At 39.5% G+C, this 27,430-nt stretch overlaps 1 protein-coding gene across 1 annotated transcript; it reads left to right on the top strand.

Annotated features, from left to right (window-relative positions):
- Nucleotides 1-409: 409 nt before the first annotated feature.
- Nucleotides 410-27,430, top strand: Boule (boule protein). The gene is made up of 4 exons (XM_028170903.2): nucleotides 410-1,158; nucleotides 23,133-23,195; nucleotides 24,918-25,071; nucleotides 25,900-27,430. The coding sequence occupies exons 1-4, from the start codon at nucleotides 787-789 to the stop codon at nucleotides 26,043-26,045; spliced, it is 735 nt and encodes a 244-aa protein (XP_028026704.2). The 5' UTR covers nucleotides 410-786; the 3' UTR covers nucleotides 26,046-27,430.

The raw sequence follows: 27,430 nt of genomic DNA, 5'->3' as shown, positions 1-27,430 counted from the left end.
CAAACAATGTAGGTATATATAATTCACTGGATTTTGTTTACACTAATGTTTTAGTTACGCCTGTTGTCATTTAATTATTTAATATTCGTAGCGTTTTGAAGATAACAAAAAGCGTCTTGCTGCGTTGATATTAAAAAAAAGCATCCATCATAAAATGATTAAATGCACACCATTGAAATATAAACCATCGTGCTCTGACAATACTGACCATAACGTCTTGTCATTTACTAATATACGCCGCAAGTTTATTCAATTTACCACCAATAACTGTACGACAATCAAAACTGACACTTAAGCGTTTTTAAATAAAACTCGAAATTCCATTTTTCATATCGAACACTCGCTTCAGGGGTGCGATAAGATGTCAACCGAAAGATACTGCATGTCAGAAAAATGATAAATGATCGAAACACGTCACGGACTTAATCTCTCCGATAATACAAACCACAGCGCCACCTGTGCGCCACGAAACGAAAAAACCGAACGGCAAAGTCGCCTGTAGATGTCCACAACTGACCCAGTTACCTCGCTGGGCGAAAATAGCCAGTCACAATAGCTCACCAACTATTTTTAGTGTTCTTAAACATTTAAAAATAAAATAAATTAAATCGTTTTAAAATCAGTTGTGTGGTGTACTGTGGGGCGAAGCGGCGGCCCGTCTGGACTTGCGCGTTTCAGGCAGTCGTGATCGATACCTCGACGAGGGCACATCCGGACCCACGCCGCTTAGTAAACGCTAGATAATAGTTTAGTAAACAAGGGAACATGCACTAGTTTGGTTATAAAATGGAGAACGTAAAACGTTATATACGAAGCGAATCGGCGAGTTGCGCGCATATGGTCGAGGAAGGCTCCGCCAGCAATAGAAAGAGCGCCGACCCCCATGAAAAGCTGAAGGCTCTATTGAATTCCCCCGAAGACGACACAGAAGACACCTTGCCGCCCACCGATGCCCCTAAATTCGGGACGGTAATCCACAATCGGATATTTGTGGGGGGCTTCTCCCTGACGACCACTGATGAAGACCTGTGGAAGTTCTTCTCGACTTTCGCGACAGTGACGGCCGCGAGGGTCATCTACGATCGGGCAGGCGTTTCCAAGTGTTACGGGTTCGTGACATTCGCCAGTCCAAGAGTTGCGAAGCTCATCGTAAAGCAGGTTAGTACCGACTTAATGTTGTAAAATTTCAAGTAAAAGTATCAAGGTTTTCCTTCGCAATAGACCAATGTATTTAATTCCTTTGCCTTCACGAATTGTACCCAAGATTAAAATACGGCTTAATATACCGCTTATGTACCAATGTCGCTCACCTGATACAACGGAGCACTGAAGTCTTCAAACGTGGGATTAAAACGTAAATAATATAGACACGAAATTAAAACTCATAATTATCTTTTAATCAGACCTAAGATTGGGCCATAAAAGAAAATCACACTTAATTTGGGCAAACATTTTGCTCCGATCACGTGGTCTTTACAACAAAGAGTTTCACCAGTTGTTTGGGCGTATTCACTGATCAATATGGATGACTTTTTAACTCAATATTATCAATTTAATAATTTGAATTATATAGTAGTGATGTTACAAATAGCTATATTTATGGACTACAATAAATATAAGAATCATAGCACATAGTAATTAGTGGCATCTCATCCGGTAGGACTATTGGTAAATTTTAAGTGATTTTTTCTAGATTTAAACTGTTGTACTCAACATAAAGCTATCAATCAAAGCTTAGCTCAAAGAAGTCCTGTCAATTTCAAACATTTTAATGTATAATGATTTAAAAGACAAAGAAACTAAACGCCGCTCTAAGCTCGTGGGGGTTGTAAAGAACGTGCTTTTAAGCTCGGGGCTTTTACGTTGGGCTCGTCTTTAATCGTCGGCCGTTAGCCTACTGAAAGTAAGTTCGGACAGCTTGTCCTAGATAATAGAACTTTCTTATGTTTTCACTACCGGTCGATGGTATCAAAGTTAAAAAGTAAGATCAAGCTTAAACTATAGGTAGATCATTGTCTAGATTACGAAGTTCATAATCCAAATATTGCTGTAAACATCCAAAAGAAAAACATTTTTAATAGAATACTACTGAATAGTAAGGTAGTCATTTTAAATCGAATCAGGCAGCTAACCAACTAACCAAACTATGCACCGCGACCGGCAAAAATATAGGCATAGTCAAACTCATACACCTACCCATACGGGCTTACACGTCCGTCGATACTTACAATATTCCTATCTCCAGAGGTTTTTTATTGCTTATATGGGTGGACGAGCTCACAGTTCACCTGGTGTTAAGTGGTTACTGAAGCCCATAGAAATCTACAACGTAAATGCGCCACCCACCTTGAGATATAAGCTCTAAGGTCTCAAGTAATAACGGCTGCCCCACCCTACAAACTACCCGTGCGGACTCACAAGAGGTCCTACCACCAGTAAAAGTTGGAGTTTAGGGGTATAGGATACATAGGTGACTGCAATTATCAAATCGGTCTCTGCAAATAGAGCCGGATTCTATACACTTGCAAAGATGTCAACCATTTAATGACAAGCATTAGAATCGCCAAAAAATCACGTTCGACTTAAGAACTAACGGCGAATCTTCATCATGGAAACAAATATGAATAGAAGCAGAATCAAAACCTCAACACCGAACTAAACTGAAACTGTCTAAACATTGTCAATGTCCTTTACCATATAGGAGATAAAAAAAACTTTAGAAGAGGACCACAGGTTTAGACGAGTCATAAAGAATCAAGGGTATCTTGAGTAGGACATCATGGCAAAAGCCTAGATAGCCAAAAAATAATAATAATAATAATAAGATATTTTTTTTATTTGTTGGTTATATGGGTGGACGAGGAAATGAGTTCTAAGATCTCAGTATAGTCACAACGGCGCTGTCGCTCCCTTCAGACCGAAACGCATTACTGCTTCCCGGCAGAAATAGGCGGGGCGGTGGTACCTATCCGTGCGGACTTACGAGAGGTCCTACCACCGGTAATTACGCAAATTATAATTTTGAGGGTTTGGTTTTTATTACACGACGTTATTCCTTTACCGTGGGCGTCAATCGTGAACATTTGTTAAGTACGTATTTTGAACACCGGTGCATCGCTAGATACGAATTTATTAATACACTAGCTGTACCCTTCCGCTTCGCTGGGCATTTAAAATTAACATTATTATTTCTCACCCCCACAAAGATTCTCATCATTAACGCCCCCGCAGCTGGTGTAGGGAGTCCAACACTCATATAAATATTAGCCTATCCATTAAGTACAAGTGTTTTCTACATGGATACCAAGTTTCGAGTCAATCGGATGCACGGTTCAGTAGTTATAACGGAACATCCGTAAAAACCACTGTAGATTTATATATTAGTATAGATTTACGCAACAATTATAATTGCAAGGACAAGTTTGTGTATCGAGTGCTTTCGTATCGAGCGAGGCACTGGGGTTCGAATCCCGCAGGCGGGTACCAATTTTTCTAATGAAATACGTACTCAACAAATGTTCACGATTGACTTCCACGGTGAAGGAATAACATCGTGCAATAAAAATCAAACCCGCAAAATTATAATTTGCGTAATTACTGGTGGTAGGACCTCTTGTGAGTCCGCACGGGTAGGTACCACCGCCCCGCCTATTTCTGCCGTGAAGCAGTAATGCGTTTCGGTTTGAAGGATGGGGCATCCGTTGTGACTATACTGAGACCTTAGAACTATATCTCAAGGTGTGTGGCGCATTTACGTTATAGATGTCTATGGGCTCCAGTAACCACTTAACACCAGGTGGGCTGTGAGCTCGTCCACACATCTCAGCAATAAAAAAAAAAAAAAAGTTTAGTTAAATGAGAGCAATAATTAGTTTTGTTTCGGCGCTATAATGGCATTGAACTTCATTAAAGCTAAAACGTTATCACACTGTTATCTCTTATCACTGATAAGAGTGCTGGCAGCGCACCGCTCTAATGCAGATAAGTAGGTCAAAACACTTTTTTGAAGAATAGTTTCAGATGCTTTTAAATAAACGTGATTCGTGTTTGAAAATTCACGACCCGTTCTCAGCGGTTCTCAAGATAAGCATAGTGTCTAACTTTTTTATTTTATTGCTTTGATGGGTTGACGAGCTCACAGCCCACCTGGTGTTAAGTGGTTCTGGAGTCCATAGACATCTACAACGTAAATGTGCCACTCACCTTGAGATATAAGTTCTAAGGTCTCAGTATAGTTACAACGGTTGCCCCACCCTTCAAACCGAAACGCATTACTGCTTCACGGCCGAAATAGGCAGGGTGGTGGTACCCACCTGCGCGGATTCACAAGAGGTCCTGCCACCAGTAACTGATGGGAAATCGTCACCCTTGCTTATGGACATCAACAATGACAAGTCTCCTTACATCTCGTCTAAAGAAGCACATGTGGTAGCCCTCAGGAAACAACGTGGAAGGCAGTATTTATTTCACAGGTTATGATTAGTTTTTGTTTTGGTATGTTTGGTATGAAAAAAAAAAAAAAAACTACAATTGGGCGCGCGTGTTACTTAATTTTTCCAAAAAATTACTAAAATACGAATTAATATTTATATTGAAATTGCTAATATATATATTCGTTTTTATTGCCCTTGTAGGCAGACGAGCACACGGCCCACCTGATGGTGAGTGGTTACCGTCGCCCATGGAGTTCAGCAATGCCAGGGGCAGAGCCAAGCCGCTGCTTACCGATGATAATATTATTAGTATAAGGTGGTCTAATTATTTTGTTTCTTGCTATCGGGTTTTTCTGTCTATACTGCTACACTTTTTTAAAAAAAAAACATTAGTTTTACTGTGGCTCTATTAATGTTAATGAAAATGAGATGAACGATTTTTTGTATGCAGATATATGCCTCTTTCTGTACTTCTCATAAAGATACCTAGTGTTGAGTGATTACTGGAGCCTAGACATCACCTAGAGACATGATGTCGGTTTCGCGATAACAATTGATTGATTTAATCAATAACCAATCAGCTCAGGCATGGGCAACTTATAGTGACACTATTACGATCATAAATATCCACTAGTTCACAGCAGATCCGTAGATTTATTTTGCCGTAAAACAGCACCATTTATTTGGTAGAATTAGGGATACTATTGCCACTATAGACGGAACGTGGATAAGGGGCGGCAGTTCGTAAGGGCCAGGGTATTTTTTTCTACAAGCATGTTTCCAATAGTAACTTTACCTACATGGACTACACTTTAAATAGTGTGGTCGGAGACCCATGATTAACAAACCTGAATTATTCTTCAACGTACAACCTATTTCCATATCGAATATCGTCAAAATCGATTCAGCGTAACACAAAGTTAGAGGAAGTCTGAAAGTGGCGCCTGTGCCAGAGAAGTTGAGAAGTGCGCGTTTGGGAGGGTATGGACATGTGATGAGACGAAATGAAAATGAGGTTCGTAAGAGAGTGTTAACTATTAATGTGGTAGGAAATAGAGGAAGAGATAGACGTAAGAAAAAGCGGATGGATTGCGTGAAAGACGATATGGGTAAGAGAGGAGTGAGCGAAGATATGGTTTATGATAGAGGAGTATCATAGGAGAAAACATGTTGCGCCGACCCCAGGTGATTAGGAGAAGGCCAGGAGAATGATGATGAATCATGGCGTGAGTGTAAAAACGTGACAGCAAACACAGTTCACTCTCGTATTAATAATTTCGCTTTTATCTATCTGTGACATCTCTTACTATTTGAGATGGCTTAATGACAAGGGGAAGATTTTCCACCGAGCGGGCGATAATGCTCAGTAGAAAAATGGTTCGAATGTTCTTGTTTGGAACTTGTATTTATGTAAGCTAATGTTGTTTTTAGGAAGATTCAGGCATCTGTCAAATATCTTGTGTTCAATGATGGCTACCGCCAAACTATGTGTAGCATACATATCTGAAGTTGTCGTGGCCTAAAGGATAAAGACGTCCGGTGCATTCGTATTGAGCGATGCAACGGTGCTCGAATCTCAGGCGGGTACCAATTTTTCTAATGAAATACGTACTCAACAAATGTCCACGATTGACTTCCACGGTGAAGGAATAACATCGTATAATAAAAATCAAACCCGCAAAATTATAATTTGCGTAATTACTGGTGGTAGGACCTCTTGTGAGTCCGTGCGGGTTGGTACCACCACCCTGCCTGTTCTGCCGTGAAGCAGTAATGCGTTTCGGTTTGAAGGGTGGGACAGCCGTTTTAACTATACTTTAGACCATAAAACTGATATCTCAAGGTGGGTGGCGTATTTACGTCGTAGATATTTATGGGCTCCAATAACCACTTAACACCAGGTGGGCTGTGAGCTCGTCCTGCCACCTAAGCAATAAAAAAAAAATACATATTATATATATACAAATTTTAAAAAAATTAAGAAAAATGCCAGCGTAAAAGGTAAGACATTCAAATGCATCCCGCCTAAGCGAAATGCCAATCCGCTTGAGTGTACTGAAGTGGGTGCTTCCAGAAACCGCTTTGAACCACCAGTGAGAGCGACTCTCGGCGTCCCGAGTGGCATTCAAGCGATCTCTTCAACGGAGGCTTCGCATGGCATACTTATAGAATAACTTGTCGAAATAAAACAAGACGTGCATATTTTTGATCAGTAGACATGAAATTTTTGGACCATGGAAATTTGCGGTAGGCAGCGGCCTGGCTCTGCCCCTGGTATTGCTGAAGTCCATGGGCGACGGTAACCACTCACCATCAGGTGGGCCGTATGTTCGTCTGCCTACAAGGACAATAAAAAAACGACAACAATACATATTTACAGCAAAAAAATTTTTTATTAAAACACCACGAAATTAAGCCATAAAAAGTGGTTTTAGTAATCACGAAAGCCAAAGGAAATACTACACTTTCATCTCATGTTCGAAGGTGTGCGATGCCACTGCCTTTCTTACGTATTTTTTGTGTTATATTAATAAATACAAGCGCGAGATCAAACAATACAGTTTAAAATTACTATGTAGTACACACATGGATTTGTTGTTGTTTTCTGAAATAAAATAAATCATTCATTCATTTATTCAAAACATGAAGGACGGGGGGCAGCCGTTGTAACTATACTCGAGACCTTAGAACTTATATCTCAAGATGGGTAGCGCATTTACGTTTTAGATGTCTATGGGCTCCAGTAACCACTTAACACCAGGTGGGCTGTGAGCTCGTCCATCCATCTAAGCAAAAAAAAAGTAATTTAAAAATGGCGATACATATCTCGATGTTTTTTCTTCTGTTTTTGGTAAAACCACTTTTCCCGTGTTTCCGAGATTTATATTGTTTCGTTGTATACATCTGAACAGTAATCTTGATAAATTTGATTAATAACTAAGGCGTTCGTGACGCAGCATTAACAGCACGCAGCAGCAACGCATTAAGGACCATACCCACAGACACAGCCCACTGAATTTCTCGCCGGATCTTCACAATGGGTCGCGTTTCCGATCCGGTGGTAGATTCTGCGAAGCGCTGCTCTTGCTAGGGTCAGTATTAGCAACTCTCCGGTTGAGCCCCGCGAGCTCACCTACACGATAGGGCGAAGCTGATATAGCATCTCAAGGCTATCAGCATAGGTAGGAAAAAAAAGGACCATAGCCCACGTGATATTCGGCCATTACGTAGACAACAGGCATATAGACACAAAAACGCAAATTTCATTATCCACGTTGAGAGCTTAAATCATTATTGTATCAAGTAGCTGTAGTAACGTATTTTAAACCCGAATTATAATTTAGATGTTTAACTTATACCCGGGAAAAAAAGATTAAAAAAAAAAGATTTTCCGATACCCTGCGTCGAAGAATTCTTGAGTTTTTTGGTCGCGATGTTCAAAAAGATCTGTAGGTAAAAGAAGACCAAGAGGTCGCAGGTCAAACAAATAGACCGACCAAAGTCGGCAGTCAACACCGAGCTCCATTGTGCTCTCAGAGACATCAGTTGAAGTTTCTTCATCAAAGTGGAGTTAATCTCTCATCGAGGAATTTACGAACCTTAGTAATGAGTGTCTCTCTCGTTTCTGAAGCGAGGAGTGATGCGAGGCAAGCGCGTAAAATAAATCATATTTAGTTAAAGACTTACCCGACAGAGATATAAAAGAATACATCTTTTACACCCACGTGTACTCACGGAAATCTTTTAAAATTGTGCTACACAGAAGAATGTGCAATTTTTTATATTGCATAGATGGGTGGACGGATCCCACCTGTTAAGTGGTTACAGGAGCCTATAGACATCTACAACGTAAATGCCACCACCCACCTTGAGATATGAGTTCTAAGGTGTCAGTATAGTTACAACGGCTGCCCAGCCTTTCAAACCGAAACGCATTACTGTTTCACGGCAGAAATAGGCAGGGTGGTGGTATCTACCCGTGCGGATGGCCAGTCCCGTCGCATTTTGAACGTTTTGTAGCCTTTCAGTTCTGTAACGCGCAGCATGTGTTTGGAAAAAACCAGATTCTGATTTCATAGTTTGTTGTTAGTTTATCTCTGCAGTAAAACTGCAATGCAAATCAGTAGTATTGGTAGTTTATATTGCCTTTAGTGGCAAATGAGCGTATCTGCTGGTAAGCAGTCTCCGTCGATCATGGATTTCAATGCCACAGCCAAGCTACAGTAGCTTGACTGTGTCTTGCTGCCTACCACTCAGGAACACTCGGGGCACACCAAGGAGGGAGTTCTTTCGAGACCCGAATGGTATGTGGGAGAAAGATGTCTGGAGATGCACTGCTAATGAACGCAGCGATCCCTAATAGTATGTGTGCACTCTGCTTCGTTGGCGGAAGGTTGATGGTAAAAAAAAGTGCTAGCCGATAGCACATATTAGATTAAAAAGTTTTAGTTCAATTCAAATAATGCTTTTAGAGAAAAAAATACACTTCGATAGCATTACAAAATCTAGTATGCCTCGACCCAAGAAGTGGAAACTAAAATTCGTGGAGCGAGGTCAACGACACGACGCCGTCATGGCGGACCGGCCAACAAAAGTTATGTGTAGTCACTGTGATGGAATATTGGAAAAATAATTACATGCGGTACGAAATACAATAGTGAGCACGTTACTAGAGCAGAATCAATTTTCATTTTTTCGGAAATTGAAAATAGCGTTACGAAATAAAAAAACACTTTAGCTTTTTGTTTTTTCAAATCATGTTTATTACTACCACTACAGTAGGAATGCTTTCTGGTTATAAGTAATTATGATTACTAAAAGCCATCAGTAAACACGGGGATGATCTATACTAATGTTATAAAGCTGAAGGGTTTGTTTGTTTGAACGCGCTAATCTCAGGAACTACTGGCCCGATTTGAATTCCTTCAGTGTTAGATAGATAGTGATAGATATCGAGGAAAGCTATAGGCTATATAAAATCACGCTAAGACCAATGCAGGCGGGATTTTTTTCCCTTTTGAGGGCTTCCATTGCGTGCGCTGCGGAAACGGTTAAAGTTTCGCTAAAGAAATGTATGAAAAAATTGTTCCCCTTTAAAAGATCTAAAAAAAGTCCGCGACAGCATATGTCTATATGTTAAGGTTGGCTCACTGTAACGTTCTTTGATGCTAACCAAATTTGTTCTAAAATAAAGCATAATTGAACAATTTCTCAAGCATTTTTTGTCATTATTTATCAATTATTTTTTTCAAAACTCGAACAAGGTTGTCGATGAAAATTCTAGGAATACCCCGGAAGGCAATTCATTCCAGTCAGTGAGGAAGAGCTTTGTTCCAATGTCAAGGCACGTGATAGCAAGACGGAATCATCTTCGACAATTTCCTCAAAATGTGTTTGTTCAAGACAAATATTTCCTGTAAAGTATGAAACGTATTACCATGGTATTGTACTGGAGTTACTTGGCAACGTGCGGGCAATTATTTACATTGTTAATAGTAGGGAGACGGTTTCGCTAAGTCTGCTCGTCTGGTAAGGATATAAATATAAAGTAGTGGATATCAAGATGTTGTGTACGAAAAATACGCCGCTACGATGAAGGAATAACATGGTGTAATAAAAAACAGAAGCGGCGTCCTTGTTGCTACTAGTTTTTAGCGATAGTAAAAATATATGTATATAATAGATTAGGCTGGTCCCTGGATATTTTTAAATTGATGACGTCAGCGTTGCTGACGCCATTCTCTTCAATCATTGTCATTGCCTTCCATAGTGACAGTTACTAAGACTCACTTTTCCAATGAATTCCATTTATTACATTTCAAGTGTACAGCGATAACAGCCGAGAGCTCCGCTCCGTCCGGCTGCTCGAGCCAGAATGTTTTGTGCGACAATAGTCACTCATATTTATAGTAGAAAGTGGTGGTAGCTTAGTGATGAATTCTCTTGAATGCCGTCATAAGTAGTCGTTGACATGCGTAACATTAAGGAAACAGTTAACTTTAACTATTTTTAGTCAACTAAATAGTGACGTGCGCCCACATATATATTTTATATAGAAAGTGAGAAAAAGAGTATAGATGCTCTTGAAATGTGGTGCTGGAGAAGAACACTGCAGATATCCTGGACGGAGTTCACAACGAATCATTAAATTCTACAGGAACTCGGCATCAAGCAGCGTCTGTCCTCCATCGTTTAGGGTAGCATTCTCACTTTCTTCAGACATCTGTCGCGGTGGGGAGACGACTCAGTTGATCGTCTTGTGGTGCAGGGCATGATAGAGGGTACAAGACCGCGTGGCAGATCATCGTTACGATGGACCGATCAAATAAAGGCAACTCTAAGCGGTCCCGTCAACAAGTGCCCAAAAAAGGCCGCGGTACGCGAGGAATGGCGACGTCTGGTAAGCACACCACCACCTGAACTGATGACCACGACCACTCTGCTAAGAGTAGAAACGACCAAGAAAAAAATGTATTTACTGGTAGTAGGACGTCTTGTGAGTCCGCACGAGTAGGTACCACTACCCTACCATGAAGCAGAAATGCGTTTCGGTTTGAAGGGTGAGGCAGGAGTTGTACTGAAAAAAATGAGACTTCAGAACTCATGTCTCGAGATGGGTGGCGGCATTTACGTTGTAAATTCTATGGGCACCGGTAACCACTTAACAACGTACACCCCTCCAAGCAATAAATAATATGTATATAGTTGAAAAACCAAATAATAATGCTTAGGTCGCACTGGATTAACAATTACTTTCATTTTTATATTATGCAGTTAATATTGATATTACAGCGAAGTTATAAAATTATAGTATTGTCATCAGTGTATGATTATGACGCAATTTACACGTGTTCACGAATGACCTAAACTATGAAGGAGTAGCATCGTCTAATAAAAACCAAGAGCATCGCATTCCCTAACTGGCGTACTTTTCAGTATCACCATACTATTATGCCAACTATTGTTAAAGACACCAACAGGTCATTACGTATACTAAAGCACTTCCGTAAGTCTGCGAAGAACAGGAAAAAATATCCTCTACAAACGTAATGTAGGATTCCAAAACTTCCCACATTTATATACACACACGTTCTCCTTCTTGCTGTCCCGGACTATAAATACTCGACCGGGTCGAAATCTGGGCGGTTTTGATAATACAACGCTCACGGTTTGATATCGACCCGTCGTGCTGCTTAGGTGAAATCTGTAAGGTCGCTCCGTTGTTGGTCAAAACGTATATGCTTCGTATGAACTGCAAAATCACTACTGGAATACAGTCGATGATTCCGTATAATCTAGCTTGAGGCTTATTTTTTTTAATACTGTTGCTAAATTTTATAATTATCTGAACCGGATTCCAGTGGTTGTAAAGCCTTTTTAGACTCTCTTTTTAGGTTATTATTTTGGTGTTAGTGTGCATAATTTTTTTTTTATTGCTTAGAAGTGTTGGCGAGCTCACAGCCACCTGATGTTAAGTAGTAACTGGAACCAATAGACATTTACAACGTAAATGCGCCACCCACCTGGATATATAAGTCCTGCGATCTCAGTATAGTTACAACGGCTACCCCACCCTTCAAACCGAAACACATTACTGCTTCACGGCAGAAACAGGCAGGGCGGTAATACCTACCCGTACGGACCCACAAGAGGTCCTACCCCAAATAAATAAATCCCTCAACCCTCGGCTTTGTATGTATGTTTTTTTCATGTTGACAAGTCATTCCTAGCTTGCTCTACTATAGCTCCTAGTGAGTGACATGACGTGAGATCGCACTACTACCACCGTTCTCCCTAATCCTGCTATAAAGTAGAGTAGTTAGCACAGCCAGGTTACTTAGACTTGGTATTTCCAGCGTCTTGTTGTGGTTATAAGGACCCTCTACCTATAATACGGCTAAATATCACATGAGCGTGTATGCCCAACAGTGTGAGCAGAAAAAAACACATGTGATGTATCCTAGCATGTAACTTTGCAAGACTTACTGATCATTATTTAATGACACCACAATTATTGATTGGAAGCCACAGGAAGGAATAGGATTGAGTTTTAATAAGAACATATCAGAGTGCAGTTTTCACTGGCAACAAGGTCGGATATACGCGATATAATAATATGTTATAACAAATTATAATTTAAGTGTTCAGTTTGAAAAATTTTAATCCTGTATTTCCGATATTACGCCCCTGAAATAACTACATTGTGGTAAACAAACAGTATCGTGCGAAACCCTACATAGTTTGCCCATTTTGCAAGTGTCGTCAGATTCAAACGGGTTTGGTCTGAGTTTTCTTCACGGTAATTCAATTTGAATGTGCTTTTTAAAGATATGAAGTATAGGCTTACATACATATATAACTTATGTGGTTGAAATCACTATACAATGAGGGTAACTTTGAAATTTAAGCGTAACAACATGTGGTCCCTTTTGCCAAATATATGATTCGTAAGAGCTTACTGAAAATTTTAGCAAGTCTGAAATCCCGACAAGAAAAAGCTACGATAACTCCAAAAATCTCGTATATTTCATATTAACAACTCGAACAAAGCTTTTGCCCATTTCCCTCCGCTCGGTATCAAGTCCGCTCCGATTCCCTCGGGTTTTTAATTTCTTCGGTCGACCTTTTCCCCGTTTAAAGGTTTTTTTCATAAAATTTCAATAACGTGCTTGGTAACTTGCCTTTTTATTACAACGAAGCTTCGGAGAGAGTTTTCATCCGATTTTATTTGCTGACCAATTTTCGGAGAAGATTCCATGTTAACTGGGAATGAGTTCGAATTGCACAAATTTGAGGTGACAGAAATACTTCGATTTGACGGATTTTGCCACGATTTTTAAACTTTTTGATGTCGAGATATTTAAGCTTTGTTCTAAGAACTACAATTACAAGGACGTTCAGTATCTCGGTGTTATCAATGGAAATAAATAGCAAAAATTAACTCGCAAATTCACTTTTTCCTAATCGAAAGGCCAAATCATTGGAAAATCATATTAATAAGAAAATTATAATGAGGATTTGTATGTAGATCTAAGACTAACCACGGTAATATTTAATATAATTGTTTGTAATATGAGTATCGAAAAAAAAAATTAACATATAGAATTTGCTAGCGTTTGCATAAGTTCGAGAGCGTTAACTTTAATAATATTAGCTAAAGCGCATTTATTTATATCTAGATTTTACATGAAATCCAAGTTGAAAATTATTTTGAATCTTAATTACCGATATCCGAAAGAAAATTAAGTGAATTTTTTTGAAAAATAATTAAACGGAACTAGTTACACAAAATCTGTCGATTTGGTCTATGTATCAAAAATTTCTATTTTAACTAAGGTTGTCAGGGTTGGAATTATTCTTTTCGTACTGTCTTCCAGAAGGCTTAAAGGGAGGAAAATACTAAAAGGCTATCCTTTAAGTTTCTAGATTTTTCCTTTTAAGAACTACGCAAGAAACCAAATAAATATAAATCAACATTAATCCGTAATCTAGCTGTATTGCTGAGCTATTCCACATTTAGATAAATCGTTAGTCTGGTCACGTTTCGAACAAGACGCGTGACGATTCTCGGAGCGTCTACCCTCAAGATTTCTCTCAGCAAAGTCTAACAGAAACCCGTTGATATTATGTTTTCCTGTTATGACTGAAACACGGTTTGCTTGAGCCGGTATCAGCCGTTAGAATGTTTTGTATTTCCTGTATACAGAGACCCTTGAAGGTTCTGGATTTTAACGAATTAACTTCCTTACTAGACTCGTTATGTTAGTAGCTTTATACGTGCCTGTTTCAACGGTGTCTTTGTCATCAGTAAATTCGCAGATTCAAGCACATAATGATATTGTTTCAGTTCCTATAAAAAGGTGATGCAGTGTTATTTCTATAAGTATTATGTAAAAATTCTGACTTCTTCGAAATTCTACGAAATTTATATCTTCTTTCTTACAATTGTTGGCCAACTGCAGATCAAGATAAGACAGTCCACACTCTGCTTTCGCCGCGCACTCGAGTGCTTCGGTTATATTGCTCGGAAAGTACCGGATTGCTTAGAGAGACCATTCGTGACAGGGATGATCGCGCAGTCCGACAAGGTGGTTCGACCAAATCCGTACCACACTAGAGATCTTATTGCACGAACACGTTCATGTGGCTAATGATCGGAGGCGCTGGAGGGACATTACAAGGAGTAAAATCCTGTCGAAATATGATGGTTACGATCCTCAGCACTGAGGAAACGACGCGTGGATGTGGACAATTGTGAGCATAAATATACTTATAGCATGACTATAGTGACGTAAACTATTTTCCATGTTTTATGAACGGTTTTCTTGAATATCTCTAAACTTTTTGAGCGGCTTCCTGATTCTCAAGAAATTTGAAATTTATAATCTTCCCCCTCCAGTACCGCATAACAATCACGACCACTCTCTCAAGAGTGAGACGGATAAGAAGAAGAGGCAATTAAAATTCACTTAATGTATAGTCATGTTCTGAACAGTTTTTATTTTCCTGTTTCATAGCAATTAGAGAGCTCATGTTCCACTGGGTACTTAGTAGTTGTCAGGCGCTTGGACGTCGTAAAGTGAAATCCACGGTCCATCTTAGAGACAGGCTGGTCTCAAGTATGGGGGGCGCAATCTCATTGCCCTTTCCTGCTCCCTACACTGGATCGCAATGATGCTTGTTGTATAAACAAGGTTTGTTGAAAATAATTTAACTTCCAGAAAACTAATCCGACTAAAGGAAGGGGAAGGTACTCACAAAATGCGTGTTATCTTGATATGGTGGTCTTCTGTCCCCGGCGCACAAATTTGAATAGCAAAGTTCTTGCGAAAACAGTATTTTTTAATTATATCGATATTTTTTTGTTGCGCGCGCGGTGCGTAGCATCGACTTAGTTCATCTTCTTCGCCCGCTAGGAGGCGCTTTATAAATCTTCACAAAGCCGATAGATGGCGTGGATCAGGCAAAGGGATTTTTAGTCAGCTCCCTAACAATGTTTGATGCGAAAAAATATTTATTAATAAGGCCGTATAAGTTTACATTTCCATAATTCACCAGCCGCTTCGCAACTTTAAGTGGCAAACGAAAATTAAACACCGAAGTTGGCACGGAATCGGGGTGGCAGAATTTAAATTGCAATGTCTCGGAGAATCTCGCTGACTGAACTGAGAGTTTTTGAGTTTAACAATAGCCTGTTCGGTACGTGCTGCGAGCAACTGTTATTTCTGAAGTTTGACCGGGAGAATTTTAATTTTAATGTTTTTGCACACAGCTTATACTGCTGTGCCGAACTGATAAGTTCATAGCTCAGTTAAAAAAAAAGGGTAACAGTCCGAAATTCAGTCAAATTAATAAGATTTCATCATTTTGGCTGTGTTGTCTAAAATAACATTGCAGCTCCTCTTTCTGTTCTAAGAGGTTATTACTTCCACACATATAATATTTACTATCGGTAGGGCGTTTTAGAGGAGGTGCTTGTTTGAGTGGGTATCCCTTATTTTCAACATTGAGGCTTCCAGCGAGACCCTCACTCTTTTTATGCAAACTGCTCCGAAAAATGGCGAATGAGATACACAGGGTCACTAGCTGAACGTCCATGAAAAAAACTGTGTTAGGTCACTGGTCACCTAGTTTCTGGGTACTCTAGGAGATGAGTATTAGTCACCTACTCCATTACCTTGAACATCAAGTGAGCTATTACGATAGGCCTTATTGGGTCCAACCGGTCAATCTTCTTGGGGATAGAGTCTTCCTTTTTTACCCTATTTTCACTTCTTGCTTATAATGTATGAGTGTATTTTTTTTATGTCCTGCCTAACGTCAACCCTTCTTGGGAATGTTTTTTTTGACCTTGGGTCTGGGTTGTATTGGCTTTGGTCAGGCTTTGGCTCTTAGACGCCTTCTACGATACCCATGAGCTAAGTTTGGCTTGGGGGTACTCTTAGGTGCCCACCAAACGCACTAGAAAAAGAGGTACCTAGACCTAAGAAAAAGTGGATGGATTGCGTGAAAGAGGATGTGCGTAAGAGGGAAGTGAGCGAAGAAATGTTATATGATAGAGGAGTATGGAAGGAGAAAACATGTTGCGCTGACCCCAGGTGACTCGAGAAAGGGCAGGAGAATGATGATGATGATGTCTAATACTTCCTAGTACAACGATTTACCAGTCCGGCCTGGTAATACGAAGTGAACCGAAACCCTAAGACATAAAGTGGAAATTTCAGTAGATGTAATAATATTGTTTTAATGTTCAGACTGCTATGCATATCCCAAGCAGCAGGCATAATAGAAGGCTTAAAGGTCACTGCTGAAAATGACGGCATACTATTATCTCTGTACCCACAGAACGTCGCCACAATATCATTCCGAAGAAACCTTCCTTTGCAATATAGAAGTTCAATTGTCAGATCGGAAATCTCAATGATTTATTGTCTGGCTCGGATTTGTGAGCGTTTATTGTTCATCCAAGAGTTTTTAGCTCACTTGTGTTCGCTTCCAGAGAGACCGATTTTCTGTATGCGCAATCAATTTGGATTCTCGTACAGTTTTTTATGTCACGTCCCTGATAAAGTATATTGTAAGAATAACGTGTCGTTTATGTACGATGTATATTGACTCGGTGGTGTAATAGTTAGCGCCCTGATTGTTGCGCCGAGGGTCGTGGGTTCGATTCACATTTTTTTCCTACCTATGCCGATAGCCTTGAGAAGCCTCTCATCAGCTTCACCCTAACGTGTAGGTGAGCTCACGGGGCTCAAACTGGAGTGTTGCTAACACTGGCCCTAGCAAGAGCAGTGGTTTGCAGAATCTACCACCGGATCGGAAACGCGACCCACTGAGAAGATCCAGCGAGAAACTCAGCGGGCTGTGTGTCTGTGGGTTAAATAACATATTCCCATATCGGGCAAACTTTTTGTTATGAAGAAAATTGTGTTCTCTTTGTCTGGGTGCTAATTATTTGTATACGTTTTTTTTTATTGCTTCGCTGGGTGGACGATCTCACAGCCGACCTGGTGTTAAGAAGTTATTGGAGCCCATAGACATCTACAATGTAAATGCCGCCACTCACCTTGAGATATGAGTTCTAAGGTTTCAGTATATTTACAGCGGCTGAACCGCCCTTCAAACCGAAATGCATTACTGCTTCACGGCAGAAATAGGGAGGGTGGTGGTACCTAACTGTGCGGACTCACAACACGCCCTACCACCAGTAATTGCGCAAATTATTATTTTGCGGGTTTGATTTTTATTACACGATGTTATTCCTTCGCCGTGGAAGTCAATCATGAAGATTTCCTAAATACGTATTTCATTACAAAAATTGGTACTGTGGGATTCAAACACCGGTGCATCACTAGATACGAATGCACCGGAAGTGTTATCCTTTAGGCCACGACGACTTCAAAACATATATAAGTATGAATATATAACACAGAGAATCCTAATTTCGGCCCGGACAACCGTGCGTGATTTGTTTCCAGTTATTATTATTATTATTTTGACCGTTTTATTTGGTTGTCGATCGGTCTTAATATATTAAATATACTAGAGACGCACAATCCCGCCGCCGTCGAGCGGGGGCCAGGGAGGCGGATCTCGCCCAAGCCCTGGCCCTCTAAGTGTTTCGGGTCCCCCCTCATATGTCGTTCTGGGGACCGGCGAGGGGGGCCTAAGAAGACGACGTGCAAGCTGCTCTGCACGCGTTTTACGCAAGAGCATCCGGGTGATGGAAGGCCGGCTATCCTCGACCCACGCTGGTTCTGGTCCAGCGGGGTATTCCGTAGGATAGCTCACTCTAACCGGCGCCATCTAGGCGGGCTTCGGATAGCCTGCCGACCGAGAGGGCTGGTGGTCGTGGCGCCGACGACCGCCGGTCCGGCGTCCCGAGGGGGAGGGTGATGGGAGAGATGTGCTCCGCACTAAACGCTTCACTTTCCCCCCTTTGCCTCTTCATGAGTTCTGTCTCATGCGAGGTTTGGACGTTGGTTGTTGAGCGACAGGAGGTTTTAGTCAGTTCGACTCTGACATGCCCCGCCCTCTATCCCCAGTGGAGGGCGGAAGTCCGGCGATTTCCTCCTGACCAAAAAAAAAAAATCATATCTCATATCTCAAGGTGGGTGGCGGCATTTACATTGTAGATGTCTATGGGCTCCAATAACTTCTTAACACCAGGTGGGCTGTGAGATCGTCCACCCATCTAAGAAATAAAAAAAATATTTTTTTTTTTTTTTTTTTTCGTAATATGTTATTTTATCATTATGACATATTTAGTTCCTATCACAATCTGTTCTTTTCTGCATATTAAGCTTACAAAATAATGTATAATATGTTTCACATCTGCCAGGCGTCCCGTGACGGCTCACATTTTTTGTTACACAAAATCTGTAATTGATTGTGTATCCTAATAATTGTTCAAATTCACATTTGCTTTTTTTTAAATATATTAATAGTGAAAGCGTAATTAATATACCAAAAACCAGATCCAATTTCTTATTTATAATATTAGCCTTTTGACGTATGAATTATGGAAAACCCGTTATTACTGTATTGCTCAGTTTGAAGCTTAGAACAGTGTGAAATAATTTCTAAATAAATCTAACAGCAAAACGGAACATTGAAATGTCTACCAGAATTATGTTAGGAGCCAAATTCTGTGGGTAAGTATTGATCAGAAATGGGTCTGTACGATGCCTTCCTATCGATACCCTTCCGGCGGAGACGGGTCCGTATTTGGGAACACTTGAATCTACCTTCAGATATTCATGACACAATAATGTTATTTTCAGTGATTCTAACGAAAGAATTTGAGTTGGATTCAATATTGTTACAGTTTAATATCAGATTTTTATTTATTTATCACATTCTACGGGTATATTCTACCCTTATAGAGTTCTTTTTTTTAAATTATGAGCCAACTACGGACCGAGATACTTTTTTTTTATTGCTTAGATGGGTGGACGAGCTCACAGCCCACCTGGTGTTAAGTGGTTACTGGAGCCCATAGACATCTACAACGTAAATGCGCCACCCACCTTGAGGCATAAGTTCTAAGGTCTCAGGTATAGTTACAACGGCTGCCCCACCCTTCAAACCGAAACGCATTACTGCTTCACGGCAGAAATAAGCAGGGTGGTGGTACCTACCCGCGCGGACTCTAAAGAGGTCCTACCGCCAGTAAACGATAAAAACGTAAAAATACAAAATATTAAATTATGAAGTCCGTCCCTGTACGTCTGATATTTGGCGACGAGAAAACTAATCTCTTACTACAGGAATCGCTGTGGTATTTTTGCGATATTACAACGTTATAGAAAGGTTCCAAATTTTTTTATTACATTTTTTACCTTAGTTTTCTATTTTTCTGTCGGAAAAAGAATACAACCCTGGAGTACCTTCTAATGACGCTGCTTTTAACTTATGTAATAACTAAGTTGGCGAATAAATGATTTATTTATTTCTTTAAAAGTGGTCATGGTTTCTTGCGGACACAGGTATCAGAAAAATCACTACGAAGCTTTTGCTAGGGACTTTTTTACCAAAGTAACTACTGAAGGCGACTTCGGAGCTCGTTAAATTCCACCACCCGCCTATTTCTGGCTTTGAAACAGTAAGGCGATTCTGTTTGAAGGGTATGATAATTAGTCAACTGAAACTTAGACCTTGTGTTCTAAGCTATTAAACAAGCTCACCCAGAGCTTTTTTATTGGCTAGATGGGTGCATGAGCTAACGGCCCACCTGGTTTTAAGTAGTCCCTGGAGCACTTATCTTCAACGACATAAATTTCGACTTGGGATATGAGTTCTAAGTGTCAGTGCCATGGCTACCCCATCCTTCAAACCAAAAACGCATTACTGCTTCACAACAGTAATAGGTGGTACCTACCAGTGCAGACGAATTGTAATTTTTGCGGGTTCGATTTTGATCACACGATGTTAATATTCCTTCATCGTGGAAGTCATTTGTGAGCATTTCTTAACAGGTTAAGGACCAAGATTTTTTAACGATTATTGCTAAAAGTAATTAAATGCATATGGATAACGAATTACTCAAATAAACTATTCCTTCTTTTAGTTTTTTGATTATACAATTATATTATCGAATAGTCCCCCTTCAATATGTTATAGCTACTAGCCTAGATGAGCCATTGCGGTTCGCGTTTCTAACATATTCAATAGAAAACTTGCGGTCAGGGGTATTCTAGGAAGGTGAGTTGCGGCGGACCCAAGGGACCGCTAATTTTGTTTTGGCAAAGTAATGGTATCCACCCACAGGGAAACTCTCAGACACTGCCCACTGAGTTTCTCGCCGGATCTTCTCAGTGGGTCGCGTTTTCGATCCGGTGGTAGATTCTGCGAAGCACGGCTCTTGCTAGGGTTCGTGTTAGCAACGTCGTCAGGTTTGAGCCCCGTAAGCTCACCTACTAGTTAAGGTTACGCTGAAATAGCCTCTCAAGGCTCTCAGGTAGGTAGGAAAAAAAAACCACAGGGACCGCTCCGGTCCTTAACTTGTTAAGTACTTATTTCATTACAAAAATTAGTACTCATCTGCGGGATTCGAATACCGCACAGTCGCATCGCTCAATGCGAATGCACTCGACGTTTTATCCTTTACAACACGACGACTTCATCTGCCCATTTAATAAATAAAAGTAGGTAAGCATGGACTCAGACATGAGGAGGATTTACTTACAGCTGCTCGATTACCTCCGAATGAGACCAAACGGCTCAAGGGCAAATGCTTCAAATAAATGGACATTCGATGAGAAAGCGAGTTAATGTATGAGTTAGGTTTCATGTGGAACTCTCTGGCGAGTTCAACGAGTACGCTTACAAGGGTTCCTATGCTGACTTCTAGTGCTATAATTACAATGTTACTGGGTGTATCCGCAAGGACGTACCTAGGTTTCGACGGTTATGGCTCCTGCGTGAGCCAGAGTCGAGGATTAGTCAGCGGTGGCGAAAATGAGGCGATTTTCATGACGCATCGCTTTTTCGAAGTACCATTCCAACGCTAACTTCAAGCGTTTTCTGATGAATTCGAAACCTAGATCGTTTGTGAAATAGATGTACATAATGAATAACGATACTCCAACGGCTCTACTTGAAAAGTATGTAAGTTTAAAGTGTCTCCTTATTGCGAATGGACATTTTACTTCGCTTGCAGATAATGGGGTAAAGTTTGCCGAGGATAAACGTTACGCGATCGCGTACCGATTTTTTGTGTAGGCGAAATGTCACGGATCTGACGATTCTACTACTTCAAGAGGACGATCGGGGGTGTAAGATTCTTCGTCTAATGTGGGAGGAAATTCGCATTGGATTCTCTCTTTAAAAGAGCACGGCGTAATATCGAAGCGCCATTTTCGGAGCCACTGTCTGATTTGTGTTTAGAAATGTGTTTCTACTCAGTCCTCGTCACAGAGGGCTAGCAAAACAGTCATGCGCTATCGCAAAAAGAGTGGTATAACCATTAATTAATATAAGTTTGAAATTGACCTATTGTTTCAACGTATGCCACTCACGTTCTTATGTCGGTGACCATATAAATTGCATCCTATTTCGACACAAAAAATAATGTACCGAATACCTACCTGTGTTTCGGACACTGTTGTAAATCTCGTACAGCAGAAAGCACTTGGGGCCTTTGTCAAAGCGAAACCGAGGTCACGTACGAACCTCGGAAGTGGGCCTCGCCTTGAATACCTTAGAGGCCTTTTTTGTGGGGCGTATTGATACTTTTATACCTCTCAATTTTATGAGAATATAAGTAACTCCGGATTGGAGCACGACAGCTTACAATACATTGGTAAAAATTCCAGACTTCGTTTAAGTGAGAATTCGCAGTATACAATTTTTTTTTACCTACTTCAAAAAAGAGGAGGTTCTCAATTCGACTATTTTCTTTTAATTTTTTTTTATTGATCAGATATGTGGACGAGCTCACAGCGCACCTGGTGTTAAGTGGTTACTGGAGCCCATAGACATCTACAACGTAAATGCGCCACACACCTTGAGATATAAGGTCTAAGGTCTCAGTATAGACAACGGCTGTCCCACACTTCAAACCGAAACTCATTACTGCTTCACTGTAGAAATAGGCGGGGTGGTGGTACCTACCCGTGCGGACTCACAAGAGGTCCTACCACCAGTAGTAAATGTATGTATGTTTGTTACCTCATGACTTTTGACTGGATGAATCGATTTTGATGATTCTTTTTTTATTAGAAAGCTGACGCTTTCCGTGTGGTCTCATTTCGATTTAGTTCAGTTCTGATAATGGTATCCATGAGAAAACCATATAAGTCTTAAATTTGTATTAAGTACCTGCGTGACAAATAAATGAATAACTCAATATTGAACCAACCGATTTTGATGATTATTGTTTTTAGTGTACATTAATTTGTTTTGGAATATCATAACTATACTGAGACCTTAGAACTTATATCTCAAGGTGGGTGGCGTATTTACGATGTAGATGTCTATGGGCTCCAGTAACCACTTAACACCAGGTGGGCTATGAGCTCGTCCACCCATCCAAGCAATAAAATTTAAAAAATCTTTTTTTTTCTATTTGAAGTTAGTTCTTGTTAAAGCCTGTTTTAATTCCTGCCTTAGTTTTCTCACTCAACTTCAAAAGCCATGTAGCAAACGTATTTTCCATCAACATATTTCTCAATTTACATTCGCTCATTGTTTCAGAGTGGCGGAGTAATGTTTTCTCCGCTGGGGCGTTTGAGAGTCGCGCAGGCTGTCAGGAAACAGGTATGCACGACCTATTTAATACACCGAGGAAGTTTTATAGCCTTGCCGAGTTTAAAGTTGTTTGATTTATCTCTTAAGTCTAAAGATTTGCTTGTTATAAAGTTGCCGGGTAAAAGTAATTTCGAAAAATGTTGTTCTCGAAATGCAAGATTTAAGAATGTTGTGTTTCGTGTGAAGAACACCTAAAATCAATACACAATACACAACCTACCATCCTCTACCAATACTCTATCTACCATCCTGCCAACAGTAAACAGCACATATTATGTTTATATTACGACCATTAGCGGCATCAGCGTAGAAAAACAAAGCAACATGTGTTTGAAGAAAACTTAAAGTTTTTTAATACGCTTTTGTTAGCTTAGCCTGCCGACCCTTCTGTGCAACGGAACGTATCAAGTAAATTTTTAGCTTCATCTTCATCTTCAGTCCTTTGATACCGATTACCTCCATAGGCCTCCCCATTTTATGTGCCATAATATTTGCCCATAATATATTGCTTTATATAATCTCTAATATATTTATGCCATAATATTACCGGTCATTTTCATTCACGTCTGCTTCGAGTCCCGACTGTCATCGTTCCGTAGTGCTATAGGTCTTCCGGCGCCTCCACGACCTAATCTTGACCACCTTTCGGTGACTGTCCTATTTCATCTGCTATCATTTCACCTTGCTAAATATCCAGTTCAACTCCATTTCAGATCTGTTACTCTCCTACTAGTATTTGTAATTTTTAGCCGGCATCTAATCTGGGTATTTAGCAACTTCAAGATATCCCATTAATTTGAATTTAGCAATTAAGACTTGATGATCAGACGATTTTTTATTTATTTATTTATTTATTACACTTCATGTTAAAATTTACATTGGCGGACTTAATGCCTAAGGCATTCTCTACCAGTCAACCAAAGGTAGTGCAGAGTGAAAAGTGGTAGGTGCAATGAAATTTATTTTAAGTTATAAATACATACACACATACATACATATATACATACATACATACATACATACATATAATAGTTTTTTTTTTAGTTTAGTTTAGTTAAATTTTGTTAGTCGTTAATTTCTAACCTGGTCAACAAGGATCAAAAAAGATCCTGTAAGTTCCATTTGCTATTCAAGCATCTTATACTATATTTAGGTGTTTTCCAGGAAACAATATTAGGTACCCTAATTAAAATTAAGTAGGATATTTACGTTGTAAATTGGTTTCTCCTAATAACCTGTTGGGGCATGACATCATTTGCTCCTACAAACTATTGGTAGATCTTGTATGCACCCCTAAAATATATATAAATAAATAATAAATAAATAAATAAATAAATATATATTTAACAAACAATCACGCCACGTTAACTGGTCCCGTGCTAAGTTCGTAAAGAACTTGTGTTACAGGTACCATATAACGGAAATAAATGTAAGATTTTTATTATCAAATCAAATCGAAGATTTACACACATACATATAATATGTAATATACATCCAAAACCCTGGAAAAGACATTTTATATTTATCATACAAATATCTTCCCTTGGCGGGATTCGAACCCGCGACCCCTTGTGTAGTGACCATGTCACTTACCACTACACCGATTTGTTATTTGTTAAAGCAAATTCCCAATTACACGAAATTAATACGACCCAGATCGACCGACCAATATAGGAAAGCAATCTGGAGTTTATGGGAATCGCGTGCACCAAGCTACTATGAAATTTTCAGATAAGTCAACTCCCAGTCCTGGGAACTGAAGCTGCCCCACTACAAGCTCCGTTGTGCTACCAGCTGCTCTGTGCTCCACCTCTAGCTCCGCTCCCAACGTGTGGTCCATGCGAACTGCCACCACCGTATGCTGTGTATCCTTTGCCATTTGAGAGTGAGTAGACTTTAATCATTAATCAAATATATTTTGGAATTAGTGATCCCTTTCTAAATATCTGAAGTTGGTTTTAAAATAAGATGTTACAGTTTGAAGTTACTAAAAATAATAATAATTTAAAATTTATCCTATAACCCATAAGAATAGACTTTCAAATTACATGATTTTGGTGTCACTTAAATAAAGAACACACTTTATATTAAATTAAAGTATTAAGGAAACGTATTAAAAAAAACTATGTTAAAAATACACGTACAGACAGGGCAAAAACTTCGAAGTATTTAACGACATTTAAGTTTTGGCAGCGTGAAAGTATTTAAGTTACAAATGAAACATTATAGAAAAGAAGTGTACACGTATTTTATTACTATATCATGAAGTTAAGACTTAGGTACACTTATTAGTCAAATTTGGCGCATTATACTAAACAATTACAAAGATCTTTAGTACACGTTTCGTCTAATAGTTTAACTATTAATAATAAGGTCGAAATAAAGTCGGTCATCGTCCTCGTCGAACCCGTCGCTTGCGACGAAGGGCTCGGCGAGCAAATTAGCCCACAGACTCACTGAATTTCTTGCCGGATCTTCTCAGTGGGTCGCGTTTCTGATCCGGTGGTAGATTCTGCGAAGCACGACTCTTGCTAGCTAGCTTCGTGTTAGCAACAACGTCAGGCTTGAGCCCCATGACCTACTCGCCCGGTGACGCTGATATGGTCTCTCAAGACCATCAACTTATGTAGGAAAAAAAAAGAGTGTTTTTTTACGACAGAGAACGCGTCTAATTTTTAGATAATCTCCACGCTGTGGCTATTTTTTTCAACAGCTCCGGCTATATATGGTCCACCAGCCCAGTACACCTTGGTACCGGCCCCATATAGCGCCCCGTGCTGTGAGCCCACCTGCTGCACTCCACTCGATAAGCAGCCCAGGATTGCTCCGGCACCACTACATCCGGCGTTCATTTACTGAAACCTTCAGTTCCTTACGTCATTTTCATTTCGTGCGAGTCAATGATCGTTGATGTCATCCAAGCAACTTCAGAAATTGTGTTTGACGCATCCATGAATGACGAAATATCTACTTCGAAAGAATAAAGTTAATAGTGAAATGACAATTTGAGAAATTCACACTAAAAATCTTAATCGGTAATACAATCAAGTTAATGGTCAATCATCAATACGACAGCTTGAAGCTACAAAGTGCTTTAAAAAACAAATGATCATTGTCTCGCAAAACTTCTGGTACGTTTATAAAATAATTTGTATATTTCGCTTTGAACTTTGCTTCTTATTGTAAACGTTCGCAAGAAGCTTTTTGTAAAATTCCATATTTATTGCTCAAGTCTTCCAACCGATTCATGCTCAATACTATCTCACTCATAGATTGTTTCTTGAATACACGAAAACAAAATACGTTTTCTGGAGTGGTAAGCGGTAATAAATGTGTTCAATCTATTGTGGGAATTATCGATGAATTTTGGCCATTGTGCTGTTATTTTTTAAATTCTATCAGTTACTTTCGTAGCTCATTCAAGCGTTATAACATTCTCAAAGTGGTTTTAGATTCATCGAAAGAACTTATTGAACTGTTTTTCCAATAAGCCTCCAGTAAAAGGTCATAAAAGTAATTTAAGTTTTTAGAGTGGAACACTTTTCTTTATCTGATTTTAATCAATTGACTCACTTTAATAATGCCGAATTAATGTGTTTCGATACAGCAATGATAGTAGGTTTAATAAACTTTACTTCAAATCGGAACACAAAAATGCAAAAGAGTTTGATGAAATCCTTGATTAAGTGAATGAAAAAGATCCAAACTATGTGAAAAACGAAGTTGACAAACTTGTGCAAGAACCGGCACAAAATGATTAGTTGCTAGTTGTGTAGATAAAAATATTACCTCTCGTAAAAGACAAATATATTGCTTGTTATCCTTTTGAAGGATTTTGTTTCAATTTAGTGGTTAAGATTGATTTTTTAGGGTTCCCTCATAATCTAGAAAGCATAGGAGAAATAAATATTTTTTGTAACATATTCAGTTTTGGAAATGTTGCTGTTGTTTATATCTGGGTCCAAAGTGTGAGTGGGAACCGACTTAGGTTTGCAAAGTAATACAAAACTGGTTTGAAAATAAATAATAGATAATTATTGGTGTGATATTCATTGTGGGGACGGAACGTAAGCAATAACTTCCTAGCTAATAAAATAATACGTTGATGGGTTTGTTGTTTATTTGTGTGAATTTGAAAAACAAAAATATCGAGCTAAAAACGCGCTACACAAATATCGACAGCTTAGCAGCTGCACAACTTCAAGCTAATGAATAATTCAAGCTATTTAAATTGAAAAAGAAAA

This window comes from Bombyx mandarina, chromosome A1 (assembly GCF_030267445.1).
Source record: "Bombyx mandarina strain Sakado chromosome A1, ASM3026744v2".
NCBI lineage: Eukaryota > Metazoa > Arthropoda > Insecta > Lepidoptera > Bombycidae > Bombyx > Bombyx mandarina.
The sequence above is the reverse complement of the archived record's forward strand: the minus strand, read 5'-3'. Positions and strand labels throughout refer to the sequence as shown.